Below are 27,191 nucleotides of genomic sequence, written 5' to 3' on the forward strand. Positions count from 1 at the left end.
GCTGGGGTAGGATTAGGAATGGGAGAAAGGCCAACATAGAAGAGGGAAGATAAACATAACAGTAAGGATGTCTGGAAAAGTCATAAGAAATCCTTATTACCACTTATCTAAAATTACACATATAATACATCTAAGTCTCTACATATACACATACATACATAGTCTAAATGAAACCCCCCCACAGAATGTCATCATCCCCCCAAAAGCCACAGACAATCAGGCATCAGAAGCCCCCTTATGAGCTGTTAGTCAGGAGAGTCCAAGAGACTCCAAACACTCTAGCAAAAGCCCTATTATCAGGCATCAGAAGCCCCCTTATGAGCTGTTAGTCAGGGGAGTCCAAGAGACTCCCCAAACACTTGTTACTGCTGCTGCCCTTGGTCGCCTCCCAGAGGTTGCATAAAATTTCAAGCTGGATCTAACCTGAATGCCTCCTCCCTAAGGGACTAGCTTTTGTGATACCAGAAGATTCCATGAACGCTTACTCCTTGTCCTACCAAGATATTAACACCTATGAACTACAACAACCAGGCACAGCATAATAACCATAGCGGCACTCATATTTTGGTGGTAAACAACAACTTTATAATTGGACTTAAGACTCACTCCACAAGAGAGAAATCATGCCTGGTACTAGAATCTTAGACAACCTACCTAGGGTCATGGATCTTGGAGGGAAACCTACAACCACCACTTTACAAAACCAGAATAATTCCTGGTTGTATTCTAAATATTTATCTTTATACCTACAGATAACTGTAGCTCTCACCCCTCAACAACAAACAAAAATCTCTTTGCAACAGATGGAGAACATTACAGAAAATGACAACTAATTAAAATGCAGAGAACAAATGATCATGCGGTGCCCAGCCCCAAATGAGACATCTACAACCCAGCTCCTGCAGCTAAGGTGGAGGGAAAACTGTGGAAGAGGCAGAAAGATCACAACAGCCAGAGGACCAGGACATCTGCTGAGAGAATGAGTCTCCTAGAAATGCTGGGAAAACTACACCCCTGAGGTCTCAACAATATAGCTGCCAAAACAATTCCTGAAGGACCACAACATCAATAGATATGATGGGGCCCAACCCTAGACAAAGAACTACAGTTCCTGAAGGACCACAACATCAATAGATATGATGGGGCCCAACCCTAGACAAAGAACTACAGTTCCTGAAGGACCACAACATCAATAGATATGATGGGGCCCAACCCTAGACAAAGAACTACAGTTCCTGAAGGACCACATCAATAGATATGATGGGGCCCAACCCTAGACAAAGAACTACAGGCAACTAAGGAACGCTGAGAGTGGGAGACACAGTCTCCCCAGGGATAAGGCCTCCAATTGGTTCTCTGAATTGAAATGGTCAGCTCTGAAATGATATACATACAAGCAACACTGTGCAAACTCAACATGCTGTATTTATATATTTAGGAATACATACACAAATCAGCAAAAAACAAAAAGGTCTGAGATCATGAATTTAAAGGGGGAGAAGGGTGCCTGAGAGGACTTGGAGGGAGAAAGGGGAAAAGGGAAAATTATTGTAAGCTGAAAGAAGGAACTTGAAAACTAAAGCAGCATTCAGTAGTAGGCATATCTAAAAACTTGGTAAACAATCTACCAGAGTGCTAATACTAACTTTTCATGACAGATTGCTTATGAAATTTGGTACACTATAAAATCAGTAATAAGACAGGGATTGGAGACCCCTTTCAAGACATTTTTGTCTTTTAAGGAGCATACAAAACACCTCAGAAACAGAGGTTGGAAAAATACACCACAAAACCAAGAAAAATCTCATCCTCGAACAGCAGATTGTATAGCCTACTCTAGGACTGTTTCTATAACACTAGATCTCCTCTGATGACGAAATAACACAGAAGCAAAGACTTCACCATCATCTCCTGCTCAAAGCGCCTGAAAATCTGCTCTCGCTGCTGCTGAAGTTTGCCATTGAGCTGCTGCTGGGCCCTCTGCTCCTCTTTCTGGAGAAATCTCAGCTCTCGAAGTTCCTGACGCCTGACGAAGTGTAACAGAAAGAAGCAAATTATACTCTGGAGTACTTTTAAGATTTTAAACTTTAAAATCAATTTACTCATTTCTCCATTCTACATAGTTTTCAGAAACAGCAAAGAAGTTTAAACTCATGCTAATTATATATTTCTCTACTCACCTGAGAAATCGCAATTCCTCAGTTTTGGAGTCACTATCTGTAACTATCTTTGACGTTGTTACACTCACTTCTACACCATCAACAATAAATTTGCGTGTTTTCTTCAATGTTTTCTTCTGTCTTCTTGTCTCCTGAATGAAATTTTGTTTGGGTTAGGTTTTGTATAAGTACTACATGTGGAAGGCATTTTCCTCTTTAGAAATAAAAATGCCTGGACAGCCTTGAACACAGCACATACAAAGCAGCAGGGCTCACCTGTGCAGCAGTTACATCACACTTAAGCTGAAAACTTTGCAGATGAAAAATACAACTTTTACAGTGAAATCAGGCATTCTGGCCATGTGTATACACAACTCTTACAACACTACATTATGAAGTACAGCAGTAATAAAAATCCCATATAAGCAAACAGGAAGACTTCTACATATATGACTTTTCTTCCTCTTTCACCGTTGGGGGCTCTCACTGCTACATTTTACATTGATAAATACATTAAATATGGAGACAATTACATGGCTTACGGGGGGTGTGTCTAGAAAGCCAAGGGAGGCCAGCACTCAGGAGTTTGACGAGAGGTTGGGGGTCTCCACAACAAGACTCTGGAAAGTAAGGAAGGGAGGGAATGAAAGAAAGAAAAAGTGTGAAAGGAGAAAGGGAGGGAGGAGGGGAAAACAGGAAGAAGAGGAGACCAGAGGGGAAAGAGAGAGAAGGAGTACAGAAAGTCTCAAGCGGAAGAAAAGGCACTAACTGAAACGGACTAGAATTCAAGTTTGCCTCTGGCACCTGTGAGCAACCTCTCCCTTCTCCATCATCCGGCTCCAGGTCCTCATGTTCTCCTCAAACCTGGACTAGTGCAGCCTCCCCAGCATTCCTCTAAAGTCTAACACTGACACGCTTTACAAAGCAAACACACATTCCTTAACCTACAAACTTCACAAGTTTCTTCAGCTTCTACAGTAAGGTATGCACAATTAATATCCCGTAGTTCTCACAGAAGTACTTCGGGTAGCAGAGAACTGACTCTCACAGTTGTCCTTGCTATGGCACGCATGTGCCCCCACACTTAAATATTCAATGTAATAAGCAAAATATAATTTAAAGGAATACTATTTTACTACATACACTACCCCACAGGAGCCTCCTAGGCTTCTACATAACTGCCCATGTGACTCCTAAGTAACAAGACTGGAGAATTATGCTCAATGGTTCCAAGTGCAGGTGGTATTTAGGGGTTTGTTTTCCCCATGATGCTTTTGGCAGTACCGATGGCTAGGAACAAAGAAGCAAAGGTGGTGTTTACAGGAGCCAGTGGCTAAGGGTTACTCACACGCTTTTCAAAAAGAGGCCATTTGGTTTCTCGTTCTTTGGAGTAGCAGTAATGCTTACTAAAACTGCAGTCAGATATGTGTAAGAGAAGCTAAATGAGACCAGGAAACTGTCCTGTCCTGTGTGTCTACACAAGTCTGCAAAAAATCTGTGGGCTCTATCAAAAATCTTTACACATTATATCCAAAAATCTCCTTCTCAAGTTCATTTTGATTGCTTTATGATCCCAAAAGAATTCATAGGGCTATTATTATACAGATTTAATAGTTTTAAGATAGCAACAAACTAGAAATTACCAAAATGACAAAGCAAAACCCAAGCAAGCAAGGCCGTGGCACACTTACTTGTAGCGACATTGAGCCACTGTCTTTAGTTTTGCTTAGGAAGCTAGAGATGGACAAGTTCAAGTCACTGCTGCTCTTCTCCACTGTGGCCCCAGTCCCTGAGTCGGTGTCATTCTCCTTCTCATTGTCAGCCTCTGGCGGCAGAATGCCTTCAGCTTTGGGTAAAGCACCCCCCTCTCCGTTATGCTCTGTGTTTTCAGAGTTAACACTGATACTGGGTATCAGGACAGGAGGCTCCTCGTTGGACTGCGAGGCTGCAGGAGCCTGGGGCTCTGCTTTCACTGGCACTCCCTCTGCGGCTTCTTTTCTCTCCAACTCTACCTCAGCAGCTGCAGCTGCAGCCTCACTTCCTGGAGCCTGTCCCTCAGCACCACCCGCCTCCGCACTTCCCTCTGTCTCCTCGGTGCTATGTGACTCACTGACTTGCTCAACTTCATGGGTCCCTGGTTCCTCAATGGCTGCCTGTGTGGTCACTGAAGTGCTGATCAACTGTCCGTCACCTCCACACAGCACAGACTGTTGATCTAGCTCTTTATCCTCAACTCTTCCTTGAAGAGAAGGCTCTTCCCCAGCACTACCAGGCTCAGGGCGCTCTGTGGGCTGCTCTGGTAACGTCTGGGTTCCTTCCTCTGCTTCCTTCCCATCAGCATTCCGTTCAGCAGCGACCAGTGCCTCGTTTGTCACGACCTCACTGACTGCAACTTTTTGAGTGTTATCATCTTTTCTCAGTTTCTCCTGGGCATCTTCTTTTGTAAACCTAACTTCACTGTCCACTGCCTGGAAGTCTGCCTCTGTTTCTCCCGTCTCCTGAGAAACTAACTCCATTGTTTGAATATGCATATCTTTAATTTCTTCAGACTGTATAAGTTTATTCTCAGCTATCTCTTGGTTTTCTTTAACCCTGTCTTCCTCTGGTTTCCCATGGTTAGTGTTCATTTCTAAAGTCACTATATTATCCTCATTTCCTTCACTGACTGAATTAACAGCCACTGGCTGTTGGTCTTCTGTGTCAGGAGGGTTCTCCAGCTTGGGTCTCTTCTCTCTCCCATTCTCAAAGATTTCTACGGTTTGGTCATTGAGTTCAGCCATAGATTCCAAGTTAGAGTCACCCATATGCTCATTCACACCCTTCAGGGCCTTCTCAGGTTCATCAGTGGTGGGTTTTTCATTTAGAACTTTGTTGCTAAATTTATCCCCAGGAGTATTGTGCTCTATTCTTTCTGATACAGATTCCAAAATACAAGCGTTTTGTGAAAGTTTATCTTCTTCAGAGCTGGCAATACTGAGGTCAGAGGAAGCACGTTTGTTTGCAGGTATTGGCTAAAAAAGATTTTATACATTATTAGTATTAAAATATAACCACAAGGTGGTCATCCAAATAGCTTTATATATCTATACTCATATGTGAAACATTTAAACTATATTCTATAAAACTTGAAGTTATAAAAATAACTTTAAAAAGCGACAGTCTTCAATAATAAGCATGATGGAAATAGGTGACAAGAGAAGCTTTGTTAGCAGCTTCACTTCTAAACTTGAAGGCCTTGTGTTGCCCTCATTTGTTACCGCTCAGATACATGTGCAACCAGACCTCAAAACCCATCTCTAAAACTTGCCTAAATGAAATATCCTCAATGACACTGACCAGAGCATTTTCTGTTTCCTCATCATCATCTTCCTCTTTGCCATCTTCTACTTCTTCTGTTACTTCAGCCTTTGCCTCAGCAATCAATTCTCGGACTGGTTTGTTGGAATCAACAGTAACAAAGGGATGCTGTTAATCATAAAAAAAGCATGCTCAATGACAACTGAAATGCTTGTAAATATAAACACATAAATAAATCCCTGTGTCAAAACCATGAATTATGGACATGAAAAACATAAACAACTTCCTAGGTTATATATTCCTAGAAAGAAAAAGGAGAGGAGAGTGAGCAGAAGCAAAGACTGTCTCAACTGAATTTTGTTTTGTACAATTTAGTTTTTATTTTTAATAGAATTTCATTATTCATTTAGTGTGTATGCACGTGCATGTGGAGATCAGACTTTGCGAGTTAGTTTTCTCTACTGCGTGGGTCATGGAAATCAAGCTCAGTTGACAAGGTTGCAGGTCCCTTTCCTGAGTCATTCTACAGACCCTATGTTTTCTTTCATGTGGTAATTTGAAGGCATTTGTCAAAAATTAAAACAACTTGTTATGACTGAGTAGAAATTATATTTGTTTTTTGTGTATGTCTGAGTTTCATAAATAATTTTTAAGTTAAAATTTAAACCAAGTGTTAAGTTTAGGCATCACTTCTTTAAAATTAACTAAAGAGGCCAATGAGATGGCTCTGTGTGTAAAAGTCCTTGCTGCCAAACTAATGACCTAAGTTCAGTCACCACCAGATAGTAGAAGAAGAGAACCAACTCCTGGAAACCATCCCAACCACCAAATACACACTGGGCATGGGAAAGTAAGGGGCGCACACGGGCACAAACACATTATTTTTTTTATATTAGTATCTACATAAATCCCATCAAAGTATTAATAAAAACTTTACAGAGCCCTTTATATTTTGTTAAAAACTATCTACGAATTCCTGTTTCCTTTGTTAAATGATCCTAACATTAAGTAAAGACATTTCACTCTTCTTTGTGCTTTCAACTCATAACAGTGTCTGTGTGATGGCTATTCTCGGTTGTCAACTTGACCACATCTGAATTAGACAGAATCCAAGCTGCTGGGGATACTTGTGAGGAATTTTTCTCTGTTGAATCATTTGAAATGGTAAGACCTGCCCTAAATCCAGATCTTCTAAGGTGGGATGCTCCACCCTAATCTGGGCCACATCTTCTGCTGGCAGCCTATACAATGGATATGGAAGAGGGAAGCTTTTGCTCTCCACCTGTTTGCCCTCAGTCTCGCTGACAAGCCCATCCCTCCACTAACATCAGAGCCTACTTGTGGGGATTATAGGACATACTGAAGACCACTTGAGACATCCAGCCTCGTGAACTGAACAACTACTGGATTCTCAGACTTCCCTCAGGAGACAGCCATTGCTGCAATAGTCAGACCATAACCTGTAAGCCTCTCTAACAAAACCTGTTTGTATACAGAGAGATTAATTCTATCAACTCTATTTCTCTAGCAAACCCTAACTAATACAGTCTGTTACAGGTTCATTGTATAAAGAGAGATTAATTCTATCAACTCTGTTTCTCTAGCGAACCCTAACTACTACAGTCTGTTACAGGCGCAGATCTTCAACTCCAGGAGAAAGGAAACACTGGGAAGTGTGCTGTAGGGACACAGAGACACACTTGTTGAGCACTTGCTCCCACACCCTCTCCTCAGACAACAGGTCAGCCTAAAACACTACCCTCAGATTTGTTTTTTTATTTATCTATCATATTATCTGAAACATTTGTATTTCAAATATAAGGAACAGACCCTGCTTTAAAGTAAAATCAAATTGATCTAACCACCTTCTATCATTTGTGTGTGTGCACATGTGTGTGTGGTATTCACGTATGTGCAGTGCACTCGTGCATGCAGAGGCATTCTTTTAGAGACAACGTTAAAACAATCTGACATGCTGTTTTCATGTTCTCCTCATCTCACCTGTAATAACTGAGATGTAGTCCACCGGGCATCCACATTCTTTTCCAAGCATTTCTTTAGAAAGTCCTTAAAATTTGAAGACCTGCAGAATAAAATGTCAACATGACACAATGACATTTTATTTTACTTTCTGGTTATTAAAAAAAATCAAACTAAACTCCTTAATAAATTATGCTTAACTTCATTATATTTAATATAGATTAGTATTGATTTAGTATGACAAGTGTAATGAGAACAAGATTTTATGAAACATATTCTGTAAATACATTAGACATACATGTAATAAGGCACACAGGAGATCATGAGAGGCAGCCATATTTCTACAAGTTATCAAAACGTTCTTACAAAAAGTTCTACAAATACTCATCAGCTATACATGGGCCTAGCTGTTTATAGTACAGAAAAACATCTTCTTCATCCAGCCCCCGCTCATTCACACCGTCTAACACAGGGGAAATGGTGACAATGGTGTCCATGATCCTTAAGCCTTTCTCAGGTATGTGTACTTTGAGTACAGATATGAGCTCCAAGTGTGTTCCTAGTACCCACAGAGTCCAGAAGAGGGCATCAGATCCCCAGGACCTGAAGGACAGCCAGTGGAGAGTCATCATGTAGGTGCTGGTAAGTGAACCCAGGTCCTCTACTCTGCAAAAGCAGCCACCTCCCCAGGTCCTCTAGTCTTGGAAACAGACCCACATCAGTTTCCTCATTCATAGACTTCGTGCCACATCCCCAAACTTAAATTTACGCTTAGCAAACTAAAACAACAGAACATCACGTTTTGGTTCTTTAAAAACTTTGTTTAGCCGGGTGGTGGTAGTGCACGCCTTTAATCCCAGCACTCGGGAGGCAGAAGCAGGCGGATCTCTGTGAGTTCGAGGCCGGGCTGGACCGATAGCCTCCGAAACAATACAGAGAAACCCTGTCTCGTAAAAACCAAAAAAAAAAAAAAAACTTTGTTTAAAAGAGCTTACCATTTTGACGGCTGTGCTAATGTCGGAGGTTCAGATTTTGCTATTTTTAGCAACACTCGCATTGGATTTAACTCATGGTGAGGTGGCTCTATCTCAGCCATTTCTATTAAAGTAATACCCAGGGACCAAACGTCAGCTTTATAGTCATAAGGTCTGTCCTTTGATGTCTCACACATGACTACTTCAGGAGCCATCCTACGAAGACAGAAAAATGAAAAAGGTAAGACATTAACAGTTATGCAACTACAGTCAGTATAATGACTAAGTGTGGACAAAGAAATAATTGCAGACCCAACTAATAGATAAATTCATAAAAGTGAATACCTACCAGTATGGTGTGCCAATAAAGGAATCCCTCCTTTGAATTGTCCTGGTGTTTTTAGCTGACACTCCAAAATCCGCTTGAAATAGATAATCATATAATAACATTAATGACAGCTTGTAAGCATGGTACATTGTATCTAGTGGAATGGGAGAGGGGAACATTTCAAGTCTTAATAAGGCCTAGCTTATGTAAGCACAACAGAAAGAGAAATGATTTCTCTGCCATTGTAATTTTTTTCATTTTTGTGTGTATTGTATTGTATACATGTGTTCATGTGTGCATGCGGGGGCATATGCATACATGCTCATGAAGTTCAGAGGTCAATGTGGGGTGTCTGTCTGTACTGTTTTTAACCTTTTGAGACATGACTTCCTAGTGAACTTGGAGCTTACCATGTTGGCAAGAGCAGCTGGCTGGAGAGCACTGGGATTCCTCCCGTCTCTAGCAACCCAGCACTATGGTTACAAGCATCCATCACCAAGCCCAGTTTTCACATGGGTTCCTGGGATCCAGAATCAGGGCCCCACATCACCCACTGAGCCATTTCTCCAGCCCCTACCACTCTAATCTTAACCATCATCACAAACACACTGACAGCCATCTAGATCCGTCTTCAAATGACAGTAATAGGCAAATTCCTCAGAACTAAAAACAAGAAAAATTGTCACTTTAAATTAAAACAGAACATACACTTCAAAATAAATGCCAAATATCATATGCTGCAATAAAATCAATGGAGATATCACAGCAAAATGGCCTTTATGATAGGATTCTATCTCCTCAGTGTGCTCATTAAATTACACTACAAAAACTGTGCATTGTGGTGTACACCTGTAATCCTAATACGTGAGAGGCTAAGGCAGAAAACTCAGAAATTTAAAGTTATTCTAAGCTATATAGTGAGATTAACTTTAAAAAATAAAATAAAATGTTGTGGAATATTCTTGTACACTGTGTAAATTATGCTCCGATTGGTTTTTAAAGAAGCTGCCTGATCAATATCAGGCAGGATAAGGTTAGGTAGAAAAGCCAAACTGAGAATGATGGGAAGAAGGGCAGAGTCAGGGGAAATGCCAGACAGCCACTGAACAAGCAGCACACATACAAAATGAGCTAACGAGCCTTAAGCCTCGAGGCAAAATAGATAGGAATGTGGGTTAATTTAAAAGGAAGAGTTAGCTACTAATAAACCGGAGCTATTGGTAGAGCATTAATAATTAATATAGGCCTCTGAGAGATTATTTGGAAGCACTACAGGACAGTGTGAGACAGAATCCAATTACAATAAAACCTTAGTTATATTACAAAGAAAAAATGGGAAGCTTTATGGTTTCTGATTTAAGTTGTAAAGAACATCGGCAGGGTAAACTTTTTCAGTGGGTAATAAGTCTACCATTTTAGCCTAGAACTAAGAACCAAATAATTATCTTAAAAACTAAATAAAAAAATTTTTCTATTTTTGTCCCAAATAATCAAACAGTTAATGTCTTCTTATAAATTTGTTTTCAATTCATAGTAATAAATGAAAATAATTAACTGGTTATAAAGTTATCAAAAATAACAAATGAAAAACAGTTTAATTCACCATGCAGCTCAATCACAGAAGAAATCTGGACTTCAAAAACAAACAAGCTTGGGCTGTTGGTCTTGGTAGAGTGTTTTCCTGACACATGTGAGGCCTTGGACTCAATACACAGCAGTGAAAAAACAAAGAACCCTAATCAAAGCAGAAGGCAGGCCACGCTCTGCTAACAGAACAATTCACAGTCACTTGGTCTTATCCAGGCATTAAACCCAAGTCTCACCAACCATTACCCAGTCTTTGCTTCATCCTCTAACTGAAGGAAACACAGAAAGAAACGGAAATCATGGCCACGTGATCACAAAGTGTGGCCAAAGGGAAAACCACAGGTCTAGTGGCCAGATCCAATGTTCTGCCTTTCATTACTACCACAAGGAGTCTTTCTAGAACACTTTCCTAATCATCCCAGGCACTGGGAATTTTAATACCACATATGTACTGTGCATCTGTTTACATGCTGTGGACTTTGGAGAGGTCACAAACCATTATGATTTTTTTTGGTCCTCTAAACAATCAAATACTGTTCTCTTGGTTGGAACAATGTTAATTTAACGAGAATGCATGCTACCATGTCAAAAACTGAATAGAGAAGAAGTGTGTAATTTACAGAGATGTCAAAGAAAAATCAAAAATCAAATTTATATGAGAGCAAATTTAAACTTTAGAGAAAAATATGGGATAGCTGAGCCATAAAGAAGCACAAATGAGTGACAACAAAAGTCAACACCAAGTGTGAGAAGGGGAAGAGTGGGGACTGAGATCAGCTGGGCAAGAGAAAGGACCTGGAGGTGCCTGGCCAGTCTAATTTCTTCACATAAACATAAAAATGTATATGGTTTTCTTGTGAATTTCCACATCTCTTTATGGTACAATACGGACAAAATTTAGCATATCCCATCCATTCTGATATCTTACTACATGTTGTAACAATGTAGAATACAATGGTTAGAATCACTGGAATCAACATGGCTTTTGAACAACTTTACCTTTCCAAAAAACATAAATTTAGACAGCACTGTTCAATTTTTAATTGTCTCTTAGAAAACCTTTTTAAAAGGCTGTATCTTATATTTGTGTGTGTGTGTGAGAGAGAGAGAGAGAGAGAGAGAGAGAGAGACCTTATCTAACAGTCTAAAATTTACATCTAATTCTTTTTATGACATTCATCATTTATTTCTTTGGTATAAAAGACAACATTAAATGCTAGTCCTTAACCTATTTTACTTTCACACCTAAGGTTTCTCATCAGTTTAATAAGTATATCTGCAAAACAACATGAGAAACTCAAGTGGGGTTTAGTTCAGGGTTAGAGCACCTGCTTATGCAGTGCAACTCTGGGGGAGCAATGGAACAAACACATCTAATAGATACGCGTAACAGAAATAAATTTGAGCTTAGTATTATATTACATTATACTCCAAATACAAAGCATTAACAAGGGTTAAATCTATATTCAAAGACCCTAACTAGTGTTTTGCAAATGTCTGTTTCTGAAAATAAAACACACAAACTTTTACTTCCTTTATGTGTCATTAGGTGCATACACTTAGGAATTCTAAGAACTGGGGAATGCTTAACCATTGAAGTGTTTACAAGAGCAGTTGGGAGTAATTCTCCCTGTTTTACTTGTCTGGGTAGAGCAAAACAGCAACAAGCCATTACATTGCAGGATAAATCTCAGAGCACAGATTCAAATGTCTGAGTAACTTACCCAATTTAATGTCTCCATCTAAGGTAAAAAGAATATTGCCAGCTTTTAGATCTCTGTGGATGATTTTATTGTCATGTAAGTAACTCAACGCCTCTAAAGTCTGCTTGCAAACTACTTGGATTTGGGACTCAGTTAATGGCCTCTCAAGTTCTACAAGGAGAAAGTGAAAAAAAAATTATGTATTTTTATACAATGAAAACATAAGTCTACTAAATACTTTCAGTACATTCTACCACTGTGATCTTGTCAAAGATCATTTATTATAAAAGTTAAATTTCGGGGGACCCCCAGCTTCAGGTGAGCCTGGGTCTCCGGGGGAGGCCACTCCACATCCCCTGTCCAACACCCATCCCCTCAATCTTCCCGGGGCCTGCCTCTGGCATCCAGAACACCCGCCAACACAGGAAAGGCATCAGCCCTTCCAGGCCCCAACCTCCAGGGATCCCAACTTCAGCTTCAGCTTCAGTGTCAGCGTCCCCAGCTGCAGCTTCAAGAAAGAAGGAGACCAGTGGAGACGGAAAGACCCCACCTGCACCCACTGGAAGAAGACATGGGAAGAAGACAGAATAAGAGCTCACTCAGCAATAGAAAGACCAACATGACTCCACCAGAATCTAGAGAACCAACGCCAGAAAGTCCTGAAAAGCACTACACAGATGAAGCAGAGGAGATAGACCTTAAAAATTATTTTATGAAGATGATAGAAACCCTCAAAGAGGAAATGAGGAAAACCCTTAAAGAAATAGAAGAAAAAACAAACAAAAAAATCCATAAAATGGGGGAAAAGGTTCAAGATATAAACAAATTTCTCAAAGACGCTAAAGAGTACCAAGAAAAAACAACCAAACAAATGAAGGAAACAACTCAAACAGTTGAAGGATTGAAAGCTGAAATAGAAATAAAGAAAACACAGAACGAGGGGATGCTGGAAATAGAAAAGCTGGGTAAACGATCAGTAACTACAGATGCAAGTATCACCAATAGAATACAAGAGAGAAGAGAGAATCTCAGTGTTGAAGACTCATTAGAAGATATACAGTCGTCAACCAAAGAAAATATCAAAACCAACAAATCCCTAACACAAGATATCCAGGAAATATGGGATACCGTGAAGAAGCCAAACTTGAGAATAATAGGTATAGAAGAAGGCGAAGAAATACAACTCAAAAGTACAGAAAACATATTCAACAAAATCATAGAAGAAAACATCCCTAACCTAAAGAAGGATATGCCTATGAAGATACAAGAATCTTACAAAACACCAAATAGGCTGGACCAGAAAAAGAAGTCACCTCGCCATATAATAATCAAACCTATAGAATAAAGAGAAAATATTAAGAGCAGCTAGAGAAAAAGGCCAAGTAACATATAAAGGCAGACCTATCTGAATTACGCCTGACGTCTCAATGGAAACTATGAAAGCCAGAAGATCCTGGACAGATGTCCTACAAACACTAAGGAAACAAGGATGCCAGCCCAGACTACTATATCCAGCAAAGCTTCCAATTACTATAAATGGAGAAAACAAAATATTCCATGACAAAGATTTAAATAATACGTATCAATGAATCCAGCTCTACAGAAAGTGCTGGAAGGTAAACCTAGACCCAACGAAGATAACTACACTCACAAAGACACAGGCAATAAATAATCCCACTTTACCAAACACCAAAAGAAAAAGGGAGGAGAATCTACACACAATAACTCCACTACCAAAAAATCAAGCACAAACAAGAATCATCAATCATTAATATCCCTCAATGTCAACAGTCTCAACTTGCCTATAAAAAGACACAGACTAGCAGAATGGATACAAAGACAGAACCCATCCTTCTGCTGCATACAAGAAACACATCTCAACGTCAAAGACAGATGTTACCTCAGAGTAAAGGGTTAGGAAAAGATTTCCAATCAAATGGACCCAAGAAACAAACGGGTGTAGCAATCCTAATATCTAACAAACTAGACTTCAAATTAAAATCAATCAAAAGAGATGAAGAAGGACATTTCATATTCATCAAAGGAAAAGTCCATCAAGATGAAGTCTCAATTTTGAACGTCTATGCCCCAAATACAAAGGCACCCACATTCATGAAAGAAACATTACTAAAGCTCAAATCACACCTAAAATCATAGTAGAAGACTTCAACACTCTGCTCTCACTGCTAGACAGGACCTCCAGACAGAAACTTAACAAAGAAACAAAAGAACTAATAGAAGTAATGAACCAACTGGGTTTAACAGACATCTATAGAACATTCCACCGAAACACGAAGGGATATACCTTCTTCTCGGCGCCACATGGAACCTTCTCTAAAATTGGCCACATAATAGGAAACAGCAAATCTCCACAGATACAAAAAAATTGGAATAACCCCCTGTGTCTTATCAGACCACCATGCATTAAAATTAAAATTCAACAACAACACAAATCGCAGAAACCATACAAACTCATGGAAACTGAACAATGCACAATTTGCACCATCCCTGAATAAGGAGGAAATAAAAAAAGAAATTAAAGACTTCCTGGAATTCAATGAGAATGAAGACACAACATACCCAAACTTATGGGACACTCTGAAAGCAGTGCTGAGAGGAAAGTTCATAGCACTAAGTGCCCACATGAAGAAACTGGAGAACAGTCACACTACAGAATTAACAGCACAGCTGAATGCTCTAGAACAAAAAGAAGCAAACTCCCCAAGGAGGAGCAGACGCCAGGAAATAATCAAATTGAGGGCTGAAATCAATCAAGTAGAAACCAGAAAAACATTGAGCAAAGAGTTGGTTCCTTGAGAAAAATCAACAAAATAGACAAACCTCTGTCCAAACTAACCAAAAGACAGAGAGAGAGCATGCTAATTAACAAAATCAGAAATGAAAAGGGGGACATAACAACAGACACTGAGGAAATCCAGAGAATCATCAGGGCATACTTTGAAAATCTGTACTTCACAAAATTCAAAAATTTAAAGGAAATGGACAATTTCCTGGATAGATATCACTTGTCAAAACTAAATCAAGAACATATAAACAATCTAAACAGACCTATAACCCTTAATGAAAATAGAAGCAGTCATCAAAAGTTTCCCAACCAAAAAAAGCCCAGGCCTAGATGGCTTCAGTGCAGAATTCTACCAGAAATTCAAAGAAGAGCTAATTCCAATACTCCTCAAAGTTTTCCACACAATAGAAGCAGGAGACTCACTGCCAAACTCTTTTTACAAGGCTACAATTACCTTGATACCCAAGCCACACAAAGATACAACTAAGAAAACTATAGACCAATTTCCCTCATTAACATCGATGCAAACATACTCAATAAAATACTAGCAAACCGGATTCAAGAACACATCAGAAAAATCATCCACCATGATCAAGTAGGCTTCATCCCAGGAATGCAGGGATGGTTCAGCATTAGAAAATCTATCAATGTAATCCACCATATAAACAAACTGCAAAAAGAAAAATCACATGATCACCTCACTAGATGCTGAAAAGGCCTTTGGCAAAATCCAGCACCCCTTCATGATAAAGGTCCTAGAGAGACCAGGGATAACAGGAATATACCTGAATATAATAAAAGCAACATACAGTAAACCAACAGCTAACAACAAACTAAATGGAGAGAAACTCAACGCAATTCCTCTAAAATCAGGAACAAGACAAGGCTATCCACTCTTTCTATATCTCTTCAATATTGTACTTGAAGTTCTAGCTAGAGCAATAAGACAACAAAAGGAGATCAAGGGGATACAAATAGGAAAAGAAGAAGTCAAGCTTTCACTATTTGCAGATGATATGATAGTTTACATAAGTGACCTGAAAAACTCCGCAAGGGAACTCCTAGAGCTGATAAACACCTTCAGATGATGAAGTGGCTGAGAAAAAAATCAGAGAAATATCACCCTTTACAATATCCATAAACAGCATCAAATATCTGGGGATAATGTTAACCAAGGAAGTGAACGACCTGTATATCAAGAACTTTGAGTCTTTAAAGAAAGAAATCAAAGAGGATATCAGAAAATAGAAATATCTCTCATATTCTTGGATTGGTAGGATCAACATAATAAAAATGGCAATCTTGCCAAAAGCAGTCTACAGATTCAATACAATCCCTATCAAAATTCCGGCACAATTCTTCACAGACCTTGAAAGAACAATAATCAACTTTATATGGAAAAACAAAAGGCCCAGGATAGCCAAAACAACCCTATACAATAAAGAAACTTCAGGAGGCATCACCATACCTGACTTCAAGCTCTATTATAGAGCTATAGTCCTGAAAACAGCTTGGTATTGGCACAAAAATAGGCAGGTAGACCAATGGAACCGAATTGAAAACCCTGATTTTGACCCACACACCTATGAACACTTGACTTTTGACAAAGAAGCTAAAACTATACAATGGAAAAAAGAAAGCATCTTCAACAAATGGTGCTGGCATAACTGGGTATTGGCATGCAGAAGACTGCAGATAGATCCATGTCTATCGCCTTGTACAAAACTTAAGTCCAAATGGATCAAAGATCTCAACATAAACCCAGCCACACTGAAACTCTTAGAAGAGAAATTGGGAGATACTCTTCAAGGAGTTATTACAGGAGACCACTTCCTGAACATAACACCAGTGGCACAGACACTGAGATCGACAGTTAACAAATGGGACCTCCTGAAACTAAGAAACTTCTGTAAGGCAAAGGACACAGTCAACAAGACAAAAAGACAGTCCACAGAATGGATAAAGATATTCACTAACCCCACATCTGACAGAGGGCTAATCTCCAAAATTTACAAAGAACTCAAGAAGCAAGTCTCCAAAACACCAAAGGATCCAATTAAAAGGTGGGGTACAGAACTAAATAGAGAATTCTCAAAAGAGGAGGCTAACATGGCCAAGAGACACTTAAAGTGCTCAACATCCTTAGCCATCAGGGAAATGCAAATCAAAACAACTTTAAGATACCATCTTACTCCTGTCAGAATGGCTAAAATCAAAAACACCGAAGACAATTTATGCTGGAAAGGATGTGGAGAGAGGGGAACACTCCTCCACTGCTGGTGGGAGTGCCAACTTGTTCAGCCACTTTGGAAATCAGTATGGAGATTCCTCAGGAAAGTGGGAACCAATCTACCACAAGACCCCGCAATTCCACTCTTAGGCATATATCCAAAAGATGCAAATTCATACAACAAGGGCATCTGTTCCACTATGTTCATAGCAGCATTATTTGTAATAGCCAGAACCTGGAAGCAACCTAGATGCCCCTCAACTGAAGAGTGGATAGAGAAAATGTGGTACATTTACACAATGGAGTATTACTCAGCAGAAAAAAACAATGGAATCTTGAAATTCGCAGGTAAATGGATAGCACTGGAAGAAACCATCCTGAGTGAGGTAACCTAGTCACAAAAAGAGAAACATGGTATGTACTCACTCATATATGGACTTTAGACATGGATCAGGATAGTGCCAGTCTGCACTTCCACTGACAGAGAGTCTGGGAAACAGGAAAGAACCTAAGAGAGATATGCATGGTACCCCAGAGAAGAGGTATGATCTTCTGAACAGATTGGGAACACGGCTGGGGGGGGGGGAGTGGGAGCTGGGAAGAAGAGAGGGGGAGAAGAGGAAGAGAGTGTAGGTCATGGGGGAACAGGAAGGTTGAGTGGGGGGTAGAACAGGGGGAAGAGGGAGTCATAGGTTAGAAGACATATCTGGCACCAGTAAGACCTCTAGTGATCTAAAGGGATGACACCAACTGGCAAGCTAAGCAATAGTGGAGAGACCACCTCGAATGCCCATTCCTGATAATGAACCTGATGTCTGTAACCATCCTGGAGCCTTCATCCAGGGACTGATGGAAGCAGAGGCAAACACCCACAGTTAAACACTGAACTGAACCCATGGAACCCAGTGACAGAGAGAGAGGAGCGATAGCAAATTGGCAAAGAATGAGCTGGCAAAACCATCAGAGACAGATGATCTGAGCAGGGGAGAGCTCTTGGACCCCAGACCGAAAGCTGGGAGGCCAGCATGGGACTGATCCAGACCCCCTGAGTGTGAAAGTCAGTGAGGAGGCCTGGGCAACCTATGGGGCCCTGGGCAGTGGATCAGTGTTTATCCCTGGCATACAAACAGACATCGTGTGTCCATAACACAAAGAGGGATGCACTCTCAGCCTGGACTCTTAGGGGAGTGCCTGGACCCTGCCCTGAGTGAAATGACAGACTCTAGATATCCCCTATGTGGAAGGAAGTGGCCATAGGGTGGGAGGCTGGGGGGGATGGTGGGGGATGCAGGAGGAGGGGAGGGAGAGGGAACTAGGATTGACATGTGAAGCAAGCTATTTAAAATTAAAATAATAAAAATAAAATAAAAAATAACAAGTTAAATTTCTACAATTTCTTGACATAGAATAGTCAACATTACACTTCAGAATTAAATTTACCTAAAATATAAGTTGATTTCTTAATGCACTGAACTCTGAAATTACATATATGTACACACATGGTTGAAACCTTTCTATTTGCAAACAATTAAGAAGCAAATGTAAGAACACTCACCAAGCATCACAGCATCTACCGCTCCTCCTGCACAGAACTCAATGAGGATCTGCACACAAACAAAAACATGTGTCTATGGTTCACCAACCGTCAGAGAGTCAGCAAAGGCAGATACATGAAAGCTGACTGGTTTACCTAGGCTACAGGAACAGTGCTATGTTAAACATGCAGGGTTCTTGTCATCAGTCGTAAGTCAAGTCCTTCTGAGCATGCACAAGGAGAACACGCTTTAGAAGTACACCCCATCTTCCCTTTTACTCCTCTTCTTTATTAATTTTGGACTCAGGTTTTCCTGTAGTCTAGGTTAGATTCAGATACACAATCCTGCCTCTGACTCCAAAATTCTGATGACAAGTATGTTTTACCAGACCCAGCCATGCCCAATTTTATAAATAATAAATTTTAGTATCCTTTTCTAAAATTACCAAATATATGCTGTTTAACTATTACAATATTATTTGTACATACAAAAGATTTTATTATTGAAACATCTTATTATCTCCATCTGTTAAGCAACTACTGCAATGTTAAGTGACCAAATATATTAACTTTCAATAAATAAATCCTGAAAAAAGGTAGGCTTATTTTGAAGATTGGTTTTTTTTAATTATGCTAACGCTCATGTACCTCTGCAGGGATATGTGCACATAAGAGCGAGTGCTCTTCCAGGCAGTGTCAGATCCCCAAGAGCAAGCATTACCAACAGCTGGAATTACCTAATGTGGTGCTGGGAACCAGACTTGGGGCCTCTGCAAAAGCAGTGCATGCTTTTAAGTGCAAGCCACCTCTCCAGCCATTTCAATTTAAAAAGAAAGAGAGGGGAGAAGGCGGGCAGGCGGGCGGGCAGCACGCAATACAGGGACTGGAACTCAGTTACTGCCCTCACATGCCTGCCCTTCTTTACTGCACTAGCTACAGTTTTATAATGGTTATTTCATTATGTCTATGTCTCCCATTATATTGTACCTCATAGTAAACCAAATTTTTATTTTGTAATAGTGTCAAGTAAAGGTCTATTTGTTAACATGTCTAGTTTTTCTTGTAATATTTAGAAATACTCAGCTAGAGCCCTGAACAAGTATTTTAGAAGACACCACACCAAAAATATTTTTAAATACTTTAGCAAACAGTGTAATTCCATACATCTTCCCTCTGGCTAAAAATTTTTTGTTTTGTTTTTATTTTTGAGAGAGGATCTCGCTACATAGCCCTGACTGTCCTGGAACTCACTATGCAGACCAAGTTGACCTCAAACTCAATGAAATCCACCTGCCTCGGCCTCCTGAGTGTTTCGATTAAGGTGTGCACCACCACAATACTACTATAATATTTTCATAAATGCCTGCTGATTACAACCTACTGTCAAGTTCATTACAAGTTTTGAAGAGAGATAAAGGCACAAAAGTGGGCTGACCAGCCAAACCAGCTTCAGCAGCTGCGTTCAAAAGAGTAGCCTTTGAATGCCAGGCCAGATGGCCTTTATTCTAAGAACATCGAAAACTATGTTTTGTAAAAAGCTTTCTTGAGAGGCTGGAGAGATGGCTCAACAGTTAAGAGCGCTCATTGGCTACTCTTCCACAAGACCCAGGTTCGATTCCCAGGACCCACATGGAAGTTCACAACCCTCTGTAACTCCAGTCCCAGGAGAGCTGATGTTCTCTTCTGGCCTCCATACATATGCACATGGTACACAGACATACATGCAGATAAAACATCCACACACATAAATCAGTATTTTTTAATTTATATAAAAAAAAAGCTCTTGGTCAGGCGGTGGTGGCACACTCCTTTAATCCCAGCACTTGAGAGGCAGAGGCAGGCAAATCTCTGTGAGTTCCAGGCCAAGCTGGTCTATAGGGCGAGTTCCAGGACAGGCTCCAAAACAATACAAAAAAACAAAAGAAACCAAAAAAAAAAAAAAAAAGCTCTTGATAAAACTATGTTAGTTCAAGTAAATATTGAAATATCATTGCTTTATCTATTTGTACATATTTTTTAAGAATTAACAAAATCTGTATCATTTTAACCACTTCATCATGCAGTGAAGTTGAGTCTAATATAAAATTTAACATTTCCCATAGTTTATAGTATTGCATGATAGCACATGCCTTTAATCCCTGCAGTACTAGAGAAGCAGAGGCAGGCAGATTGCTGTGAGTTCAAGACCAGCCTGGTCCAGAGCTAGTTCCAGGACAGCTAGGGTTGTTACACAGAGAAACCCTATCTCAAAAAAAGAAAAAAAGAAAAAGAACAATCCTTCAAAAATAGAAATGAAAAACAATACTTCAAAAATATTTAATACTTAAATTGAAATTACAAACACAGACATATTTTGGAAATTTCAATATTCTTGAACAAGCTTTCCCACCTAGATCCAGTGTCAAACAATGGTAATGAAATGGTATAATCTGAAACTAACGCTGAACATCCACTGAAACTGAGGATCCTTATCTTGCTAATGACTCATGGCAGACCAACCCTCAATCAAGGAATGCAAGTAACTACACAGAAGAGGCAACACACAAAATGAGCTTTCACAACCTCTTTAGGACAAGTAACTTATTTCAGCTACTCTGTGAAGGAATGAAAATTACATACCCAAAGATTGTTCTCATAATAGAAGGCATCTAGAAGCTTGACTATGTTTGGGTGATCACAAGATGCTAATATGTCAATCTCAACCATATAATCTTCAAGCTCTTCTTCAGATTTGGTGTCAATCACCTTTGCAGCAGCCAAAACATTGGTCTCTTTATTCTGGGCCTGAAAACGAAAGTATCAGAAATGTCTGTCACACTTTACATGCTTGCTTTTACATTTTATGTTTTTTATGAAAATGTTTAGTGTCACAGCAACACAGAGCAGCAGCACAGAGTTCCTTTGTGTCCCCACAAGCCCAGCACACAGTCTGCCCCATCCTGGTACATTTGCTGAAGCCAGTGAGCCTACACTAGCACAGCACTGCCCTTCTATGCACAGCTCACACTGGGCTCAGTCTCGGGGCTTCAACTCTATGGGCTCTAACAAATGTGTAATGAACGTAGCCACCGTCTGATCACCCTCCGTGCTCTGACTCTTCACATCTGCCTCCTCTCACTGCTGGCAACCACTCATCTTATACTACCTCCTTGGCTTAACCTTTTCCAGAATGGCACATAGAATCATAGGCTTTCATATGCATTTTAGTTACATATATTTAAAGTTCCTGAAGGTCTTCTCATGGTCTGATAGCTCATTTCTTTTTAGTGATGAATACTCTTACACTGCCTGTATACCCTTTCACCTAATTAATGACATATGCTGTTTCCAAGTTTGGAAATTATGAATCACCATGTAGGTGAAGGTTACGGTATGGATAGTTTTCATCTTATTGAGTAAATACCAAACAACATAGCTGCTTGGAACATACAGTGGGCTTAGTTTTGCAGAAAACTGCCATACTGGATTCCAAAATGGCTGTGTCATTTTGCACCCCTGCTAGTGATGAATGAGAATGCTGCACCACATCCCAATGGTGTCTGTGTAATTACCAATAGTCTTATGAGTATGCTTCAAATCGTGATTCTACAGACATATGTGGGACATCTTTTTTTTTAATTTATTTTATTCTTATGTTATGTGCATTGGTGTTTTGCCTGCGTATATGTCTGTGTGAAGGTGGATCCCCTGGAACTGGAGTTACAGACAGCTGTGAACTGCCATGTGAGTGCTGGGAATTGAACCCAGGTCCTCTGGAAGAGCAGGCAGTGCTCTTAACCTCCAAACCATCTCCCCAGCCCAGTGGGACATCTTTTAAGTGCTTACTTGTGCTCTGTATATCTTCTTTGGAGAGGTAACTGTTCATCATTTGTTTTATTTTTTTAATTTCTAATTTTTGAGTTTTAAGAGTTTTCAAACCTTTATCTGATATTTTCTGCAATTATTTTCTTTCAGCCTATGGCTTCTCATTCTCTTACATGCTATTTTTAAAAGGTAACTTAAACATAAATATCAATTATGCAGGCTGGGTGAGGTAGTTCTCACCTGCAATTCTAGCACTTGGGAAGCAGATATAGGAGAATCAACACTAGTTTGAGGTCATTTCAGTCTACATAGTGAATTCCAAGTCAGCAAGAGCTACAAAGCAAGACCCTGTCTCAAAGAATAAATAAATCCCCCTTGCTATGCAAAGGGCTAAGTGCTTCTGTGCTTTCCGTGCGAGGAGGACAGCGCTCACTGCCCCAGTGGTTCAACTGCTAGGCGCTCATATGCTGCTGCTGCTGCTGCTGCCGCCGCCAGTTCCATGATGTGTTGCTAAGAGCAACTTTTTTTAAATCCCTATTGTAGTTCCATCAGGAGTGAAATCTACCTACGCTTTGCAGGTTTGTGAGAACTAAGATAATACATATTAACTATACATAAAATACATGGAAGCATTTAATATATCTGACATATATAGTAAGAACAGCCTGGTCTATAAGAACTAGTTCCAGGACAGCCTCCAAAGTCACAGAAAAACCCTGTCTCCAAAAAAAAATTTCAAAAGCATTAACTATAATTATTGTTATTTAATCCTTAGAATACCCCTAAGGAGTATTATAAACAGGTAGGAGTGGTGGTTTAAATGAAAATAGGCTCATAGTGAGTGGCACTATTAGGTGGTGTGGCTTTGTTGGAGGAAGCCTGTCACTGAGGGTCAGCTTTGAGGTTCCAAAAGCTCAAGCCAAACCCAGTGTTGCTGTCTTCCTGCTGATCCAGATGGAGAACTCTCAGCTCCTTCTCAAGCACCAGGTCTGCCTGCATGCTGCCATGCTTCCCGCCATGCCAATAGTGGACTAACCCTCTGAACTGTAAGCCAGCCCCAGTTAAATGTTTTCTTTATTAAGAGTTGTCATGGCCACAGTGTCCCTTCACATCAACAGAAACCCTAACTAAGACCGTGGGTAACAGGCTTCCCCAGGTCTTGTGGCTTACTACGAGGCAGAATCAGGACTTAAAAGCCAGATGTCTCCAAGCCCATTTTTCACATTAATCATTATTATCTAAGACTCCAAGTACATCACTCTGACACAAGTGTTAGTTTGCATACAAAAAGACAATTCTCACAGCCCCCATTCCTGGAAATAAGAGGTTCTTTTTTGTTTTTGTTTTTAGACAAGCAAGAAAGATGTCTTTTCTCTGTACACCAAAGGAAACATCTTTTTCTACTTTTTTTCTTCTTTTTGAAAAGATGTATTGTTTTCATGTGTGTGCCTGTAAGAGTTTCCATACACTACATGTGTGTAGGAAGCCAGAGGAGGGCACTGGATTCCCTGGAGCTGAAGTTACAGGTGGTTGTGAGCCATCATGGTGGAGGCTAGGAACTGAACCTAGATCTTCTAATAAGAGCAGTAAACTCTCAACCACTAAGCCATTTCTCTAGCCCCGAAGAACATTCTTAATAGAAGCCACCGTCCAGAGAATCCAACAGGTAGACCTTGTTTTGTAATCTCTGTGCATCATTTGTCTGCTTTCCACCTCTGCCTTTGTCCAACCCAAGATCCAAAGCATATCTATGTTCCCATTTCTTTCCACCACTGCCTTTGTCCAACCAAGATCCAAAGCGTATCTATGTTCCCATTTCTTTCCACCGCTGCCTTTGTCCAACCCAAGATCCAAAGCATATCTATGTTCCCATTTCTTTGAGTCTTGGTTCCCTTATGAGGTCCCAGGTTATGTAAAATTTCTGTGAAATTTGTATGCTTTTTTCCTAATAATTCACCTTCAATCAATTTGATTCTCAGATCCAGTCAGGACCCTAAAAGACTACAGGTTAAGTTCCAACTCCTTCTGGTTTTCTGTATTTCCATTTGTTCTTTTTTTTTTTCCTTGTTCCATTTTTACCCCTGTGGCTGAATAATTTCTCACCTATAATGTTTACACATTAAAAGTTTTAACTAGGTAACAGGGGACCAGATCTGGGTTTGTTATTGTTGTTTTACTTTGAATCACATTTTATTTCATTTGTTGTGTGTGAACATTCGCCATGACACACATGTGGAAAGCAGAAGACAACTCTGGAAGTCAGTTCTTCCCTGGCATGTAGGTATCACCAACTGGACTTAGGTCACCGGGGTTTGTGAAAACTGTCTAATGTTGGGAATTCACTCACCACCCCAAGATCACTTTTTGAAATTAAGAATCAGACCTTGTTTTTATACGATGTTTTAATATTATGTGTTATTTTATCAAAACTGCACTATTCCCTCTAAAAAAACAGAATGATGAGCTTTTTAAAAAAGATTTATTTATAGCCGGGCGGTGGTGGCGCACGCCTTTAATCCCAGCACTCGGGAGGCAGAGGCAGGCGGATCTTTGTGCGTTCGGGGCCAGGCTGGACCGATAGCCTCCGAAACAATACAGAGAAACCCTGTCTCGTAAAAACCAAAAAAAAAAAAAAAAAAAAAAAAGATTTATTTATTATATATACAGTGTTCTGCCTGCAAATATGCCTACAGGACAGAAGAAGGCACCAGACCTTGACAGATGGTTGTGAGCCTCCAAGTGGTTGCTGGGAACTGAACTCAGGTCCTTTGGAAGAGCAGCCAGTGCTCTTAACTGCTGAGCCATCTCCCCAGCCTATGATGAGCCTATGAAAACTAAAAATCATTTCTTGGCCTCTCAGATAAGACCAAATATGAAAACTACTAACAAATGTGTGAACAAATACATGTTCAAACCCTACTTTTTACAAGTTGGGTGGTGGTGAGCGCTGAACCAAGTACAGCTCTATGAATTCAAGGCCAACCTGCCCTACATAGTTCCAGGACAGCCAGAGGAACATACATAGTAAGACAATGTCTCAAAAAAACAAACTAACAAAAATCCTACTTTTTACAATTTGTCATAAGAACACAATTTCAAACCAGGAGGTGTAAGCACACTCATTTAAGCCTTTCTAAGCCTTTCATTTCAAACCAGGAGGTGTAAGCACACTCATTTAAGCCTTTAATCCCAGCATTTGGGAGGCAGAGGCAGGTGAATGAGTTTGAGGCCAGCCTGGTCTACACAATGAGTTCCAGAAAAAAAACAAAAACAAAAACAATTTCATACAATAAACATTCATATATAAAAACAGTATCAAAGCACTATTTACAATGATGCTAGAAAAACTGATTAGATTAGCCTAACAAGAACCCCTTTAAGTCACATAGTACAGTTTTAAAATGGAAACTCAGCTACTAAGATTGACCAATCAATTAACATTTCTTAAATGGTAGCCATACCATGTGACTGAGTGAAAAAAAACTGCATAAGTATAATAAGTATATAATGTTCCTATATGGAAGCTATGCACATCTGCAGAAAGATCACAGACATGTACACTGATGACTTCACAGTGAAGATGGAGGCTCCTGACTTTGGATATTTATCAAAATATTTGAATTCTTTTAATAGACATGCATTCTTTCTACTAAAAAGAAAAATTAGTGCACTGGAGATTACTCAGGGAAAGTAAAAATAAACAAAGAGGGTATCAGCTTCCATATGGCAATTTCCTAAGTAAATTATAGCTAAGTTTTATCTTTTTAAGGAAAAGAACAGATACTACTACTAAGGAGTAGGGTTCAGAGAATATGTTTTAGATAAAAAGATTGCTATGCTGGTCAGTCTTATTACTCTGACACTCTAGATACCCTAATCCATCAAATTTTCTCAAACCTAGGATTCCTTTTAAAATGTATTATTATTGGAAAAAATAAATTGAGTATACTAGTACATGCCTGCATGCTCAGCACTTGGGAGATGAGGCAGGAGGATTCTTCTAAGCTGGAAGCCAGCTGAGCTACATAATGGTGACAATCCAAACTATACCCTATTTCAAAAATAAAAGCCAAATAAAAAGATGTGCTATCATTTTCTGAACCAAAGAAGAAAATACTAATTAAACTTTGCCAAGAATCCAGAATATTTCTTCCAAATTGCTATTGTGTATCTATTACCCCTGTGAATATATGAAAATTTAAACTTGACTCTTCTAGATTACATTTGACTGACTATAATCTGATATTTTACTTTCCCACAGACTATCACTATCATCCTCTGATCATTAAAAGCTTTCAAAATGATGCATGTTGGTCAATTGGCTGGGTGGGTGGGTGGTTGATTAATTGGCAGTGATGGAATCTTGCTGCAGTATTCTAGGCTAGCTTCAAAGTAGGGTTCCTCCTGCCTCTACCTTTGGTATGTTGACAACACCATACTGAGGTTCAGCGCTTCTTAAACAAGTATTCCAAAATCCTCTCCAAGACCTTGGAAGATAATGACTTTCATTTTCCAAGTGATAATGCTGATGCTCTCTCAAACTTTCCACATGAGTACAGTTTTAATTATATAGGACTCACATTGCTTCTTCATAAGCTCCCTAAAATAGTTAGCGGCTGAGGATACCAAGGAATTGTAATTGTATGACACTAAGGGCACACGTGAATTCATGAGGGGAGAGAAGGAGAGGGGAGGGCAGGAGAGGGGAGGGCAGGAGAGGGGAGGGCAGGAGAGGGGAGAGATTTATTACAACTGGTAAAATACAGTGTTAAGTTTGTTCCCCTTAGAA

At 39.8% G+C, this 27,191-nt stretch overlaps 1 protein-coding gene across 2 annotated transcripts in view; it reads right to left on the bottom strand.

Moving 5' to 3' along the window:
• The window catches only part of Slk (STE20 like kinase), a 68,267-nt gene that overhangs the window by 25,851 nt on the left and 15,225 nt on the right, over positions 1 to 27,191 (bottom strand). For both annotated transcript variants that reach the window (XM_040743308.1, XM_040743311.1), the window contains exons 2-11: positions 21,218 to 21,382; positions 18,620 to 18,668; positions 12,050 to 12,199; positions 8,760 to 8,832; positions 8,432 to 8,626; positions 7,458 to 7,539; positions 5,496 to 5,624; positions 3,851 to 5,170; positions 2,181 to 2,311; positions 1,903 to 2,026 (exon numbers count right to left, since the gene is read on the bottom strand). In XM_040743308.1, the coding sequence (XP_040599242.1) occupies positions 1,903 to 2,026; positions 2,181 to 2,311; positions 3,851 to 5,170; positions 5,496 to 5,624; positions 7,458 to 7,539; positions 8,432 to 8,626; positions 8,760 to 8,832; positions 12,050 to 12,199; positions 18,620 to 18,668; positions 21,218 to 21,382 (2,418 nt within the window). The remainder of the gene's footprint in view (positions 1 to 1,902; positions 2,027 to 2,180; positions 2,312 to 3,850; positions 5,171 to 5,495; positions 5,625 to 7,457; positions 7,540 to 8,431; positions 8,627 to 8,759; positions 8,833 to 12,049; positions 12,200 to 18,619; positions 18,669 to 21,217; positions 21,383 to 27,191) is intronic.

Source organism: Mesocricetus auratus, unplaced genomic scaffold (assembly GCF_017639785.1).
Source record: "Mesocricetus auratus isolate SY011 unplaced genomic scaffold, BCM_Maur_2.0 Super-Scaffold_4256, whole genome shotgun sequence".
Classification (NCBI taxonomy): Eukaryota; Metazoa; Chordata; class Mammalia; order Rodentia; family Cricetidae; genus Mesocricetus; species Mesocricetus auratus.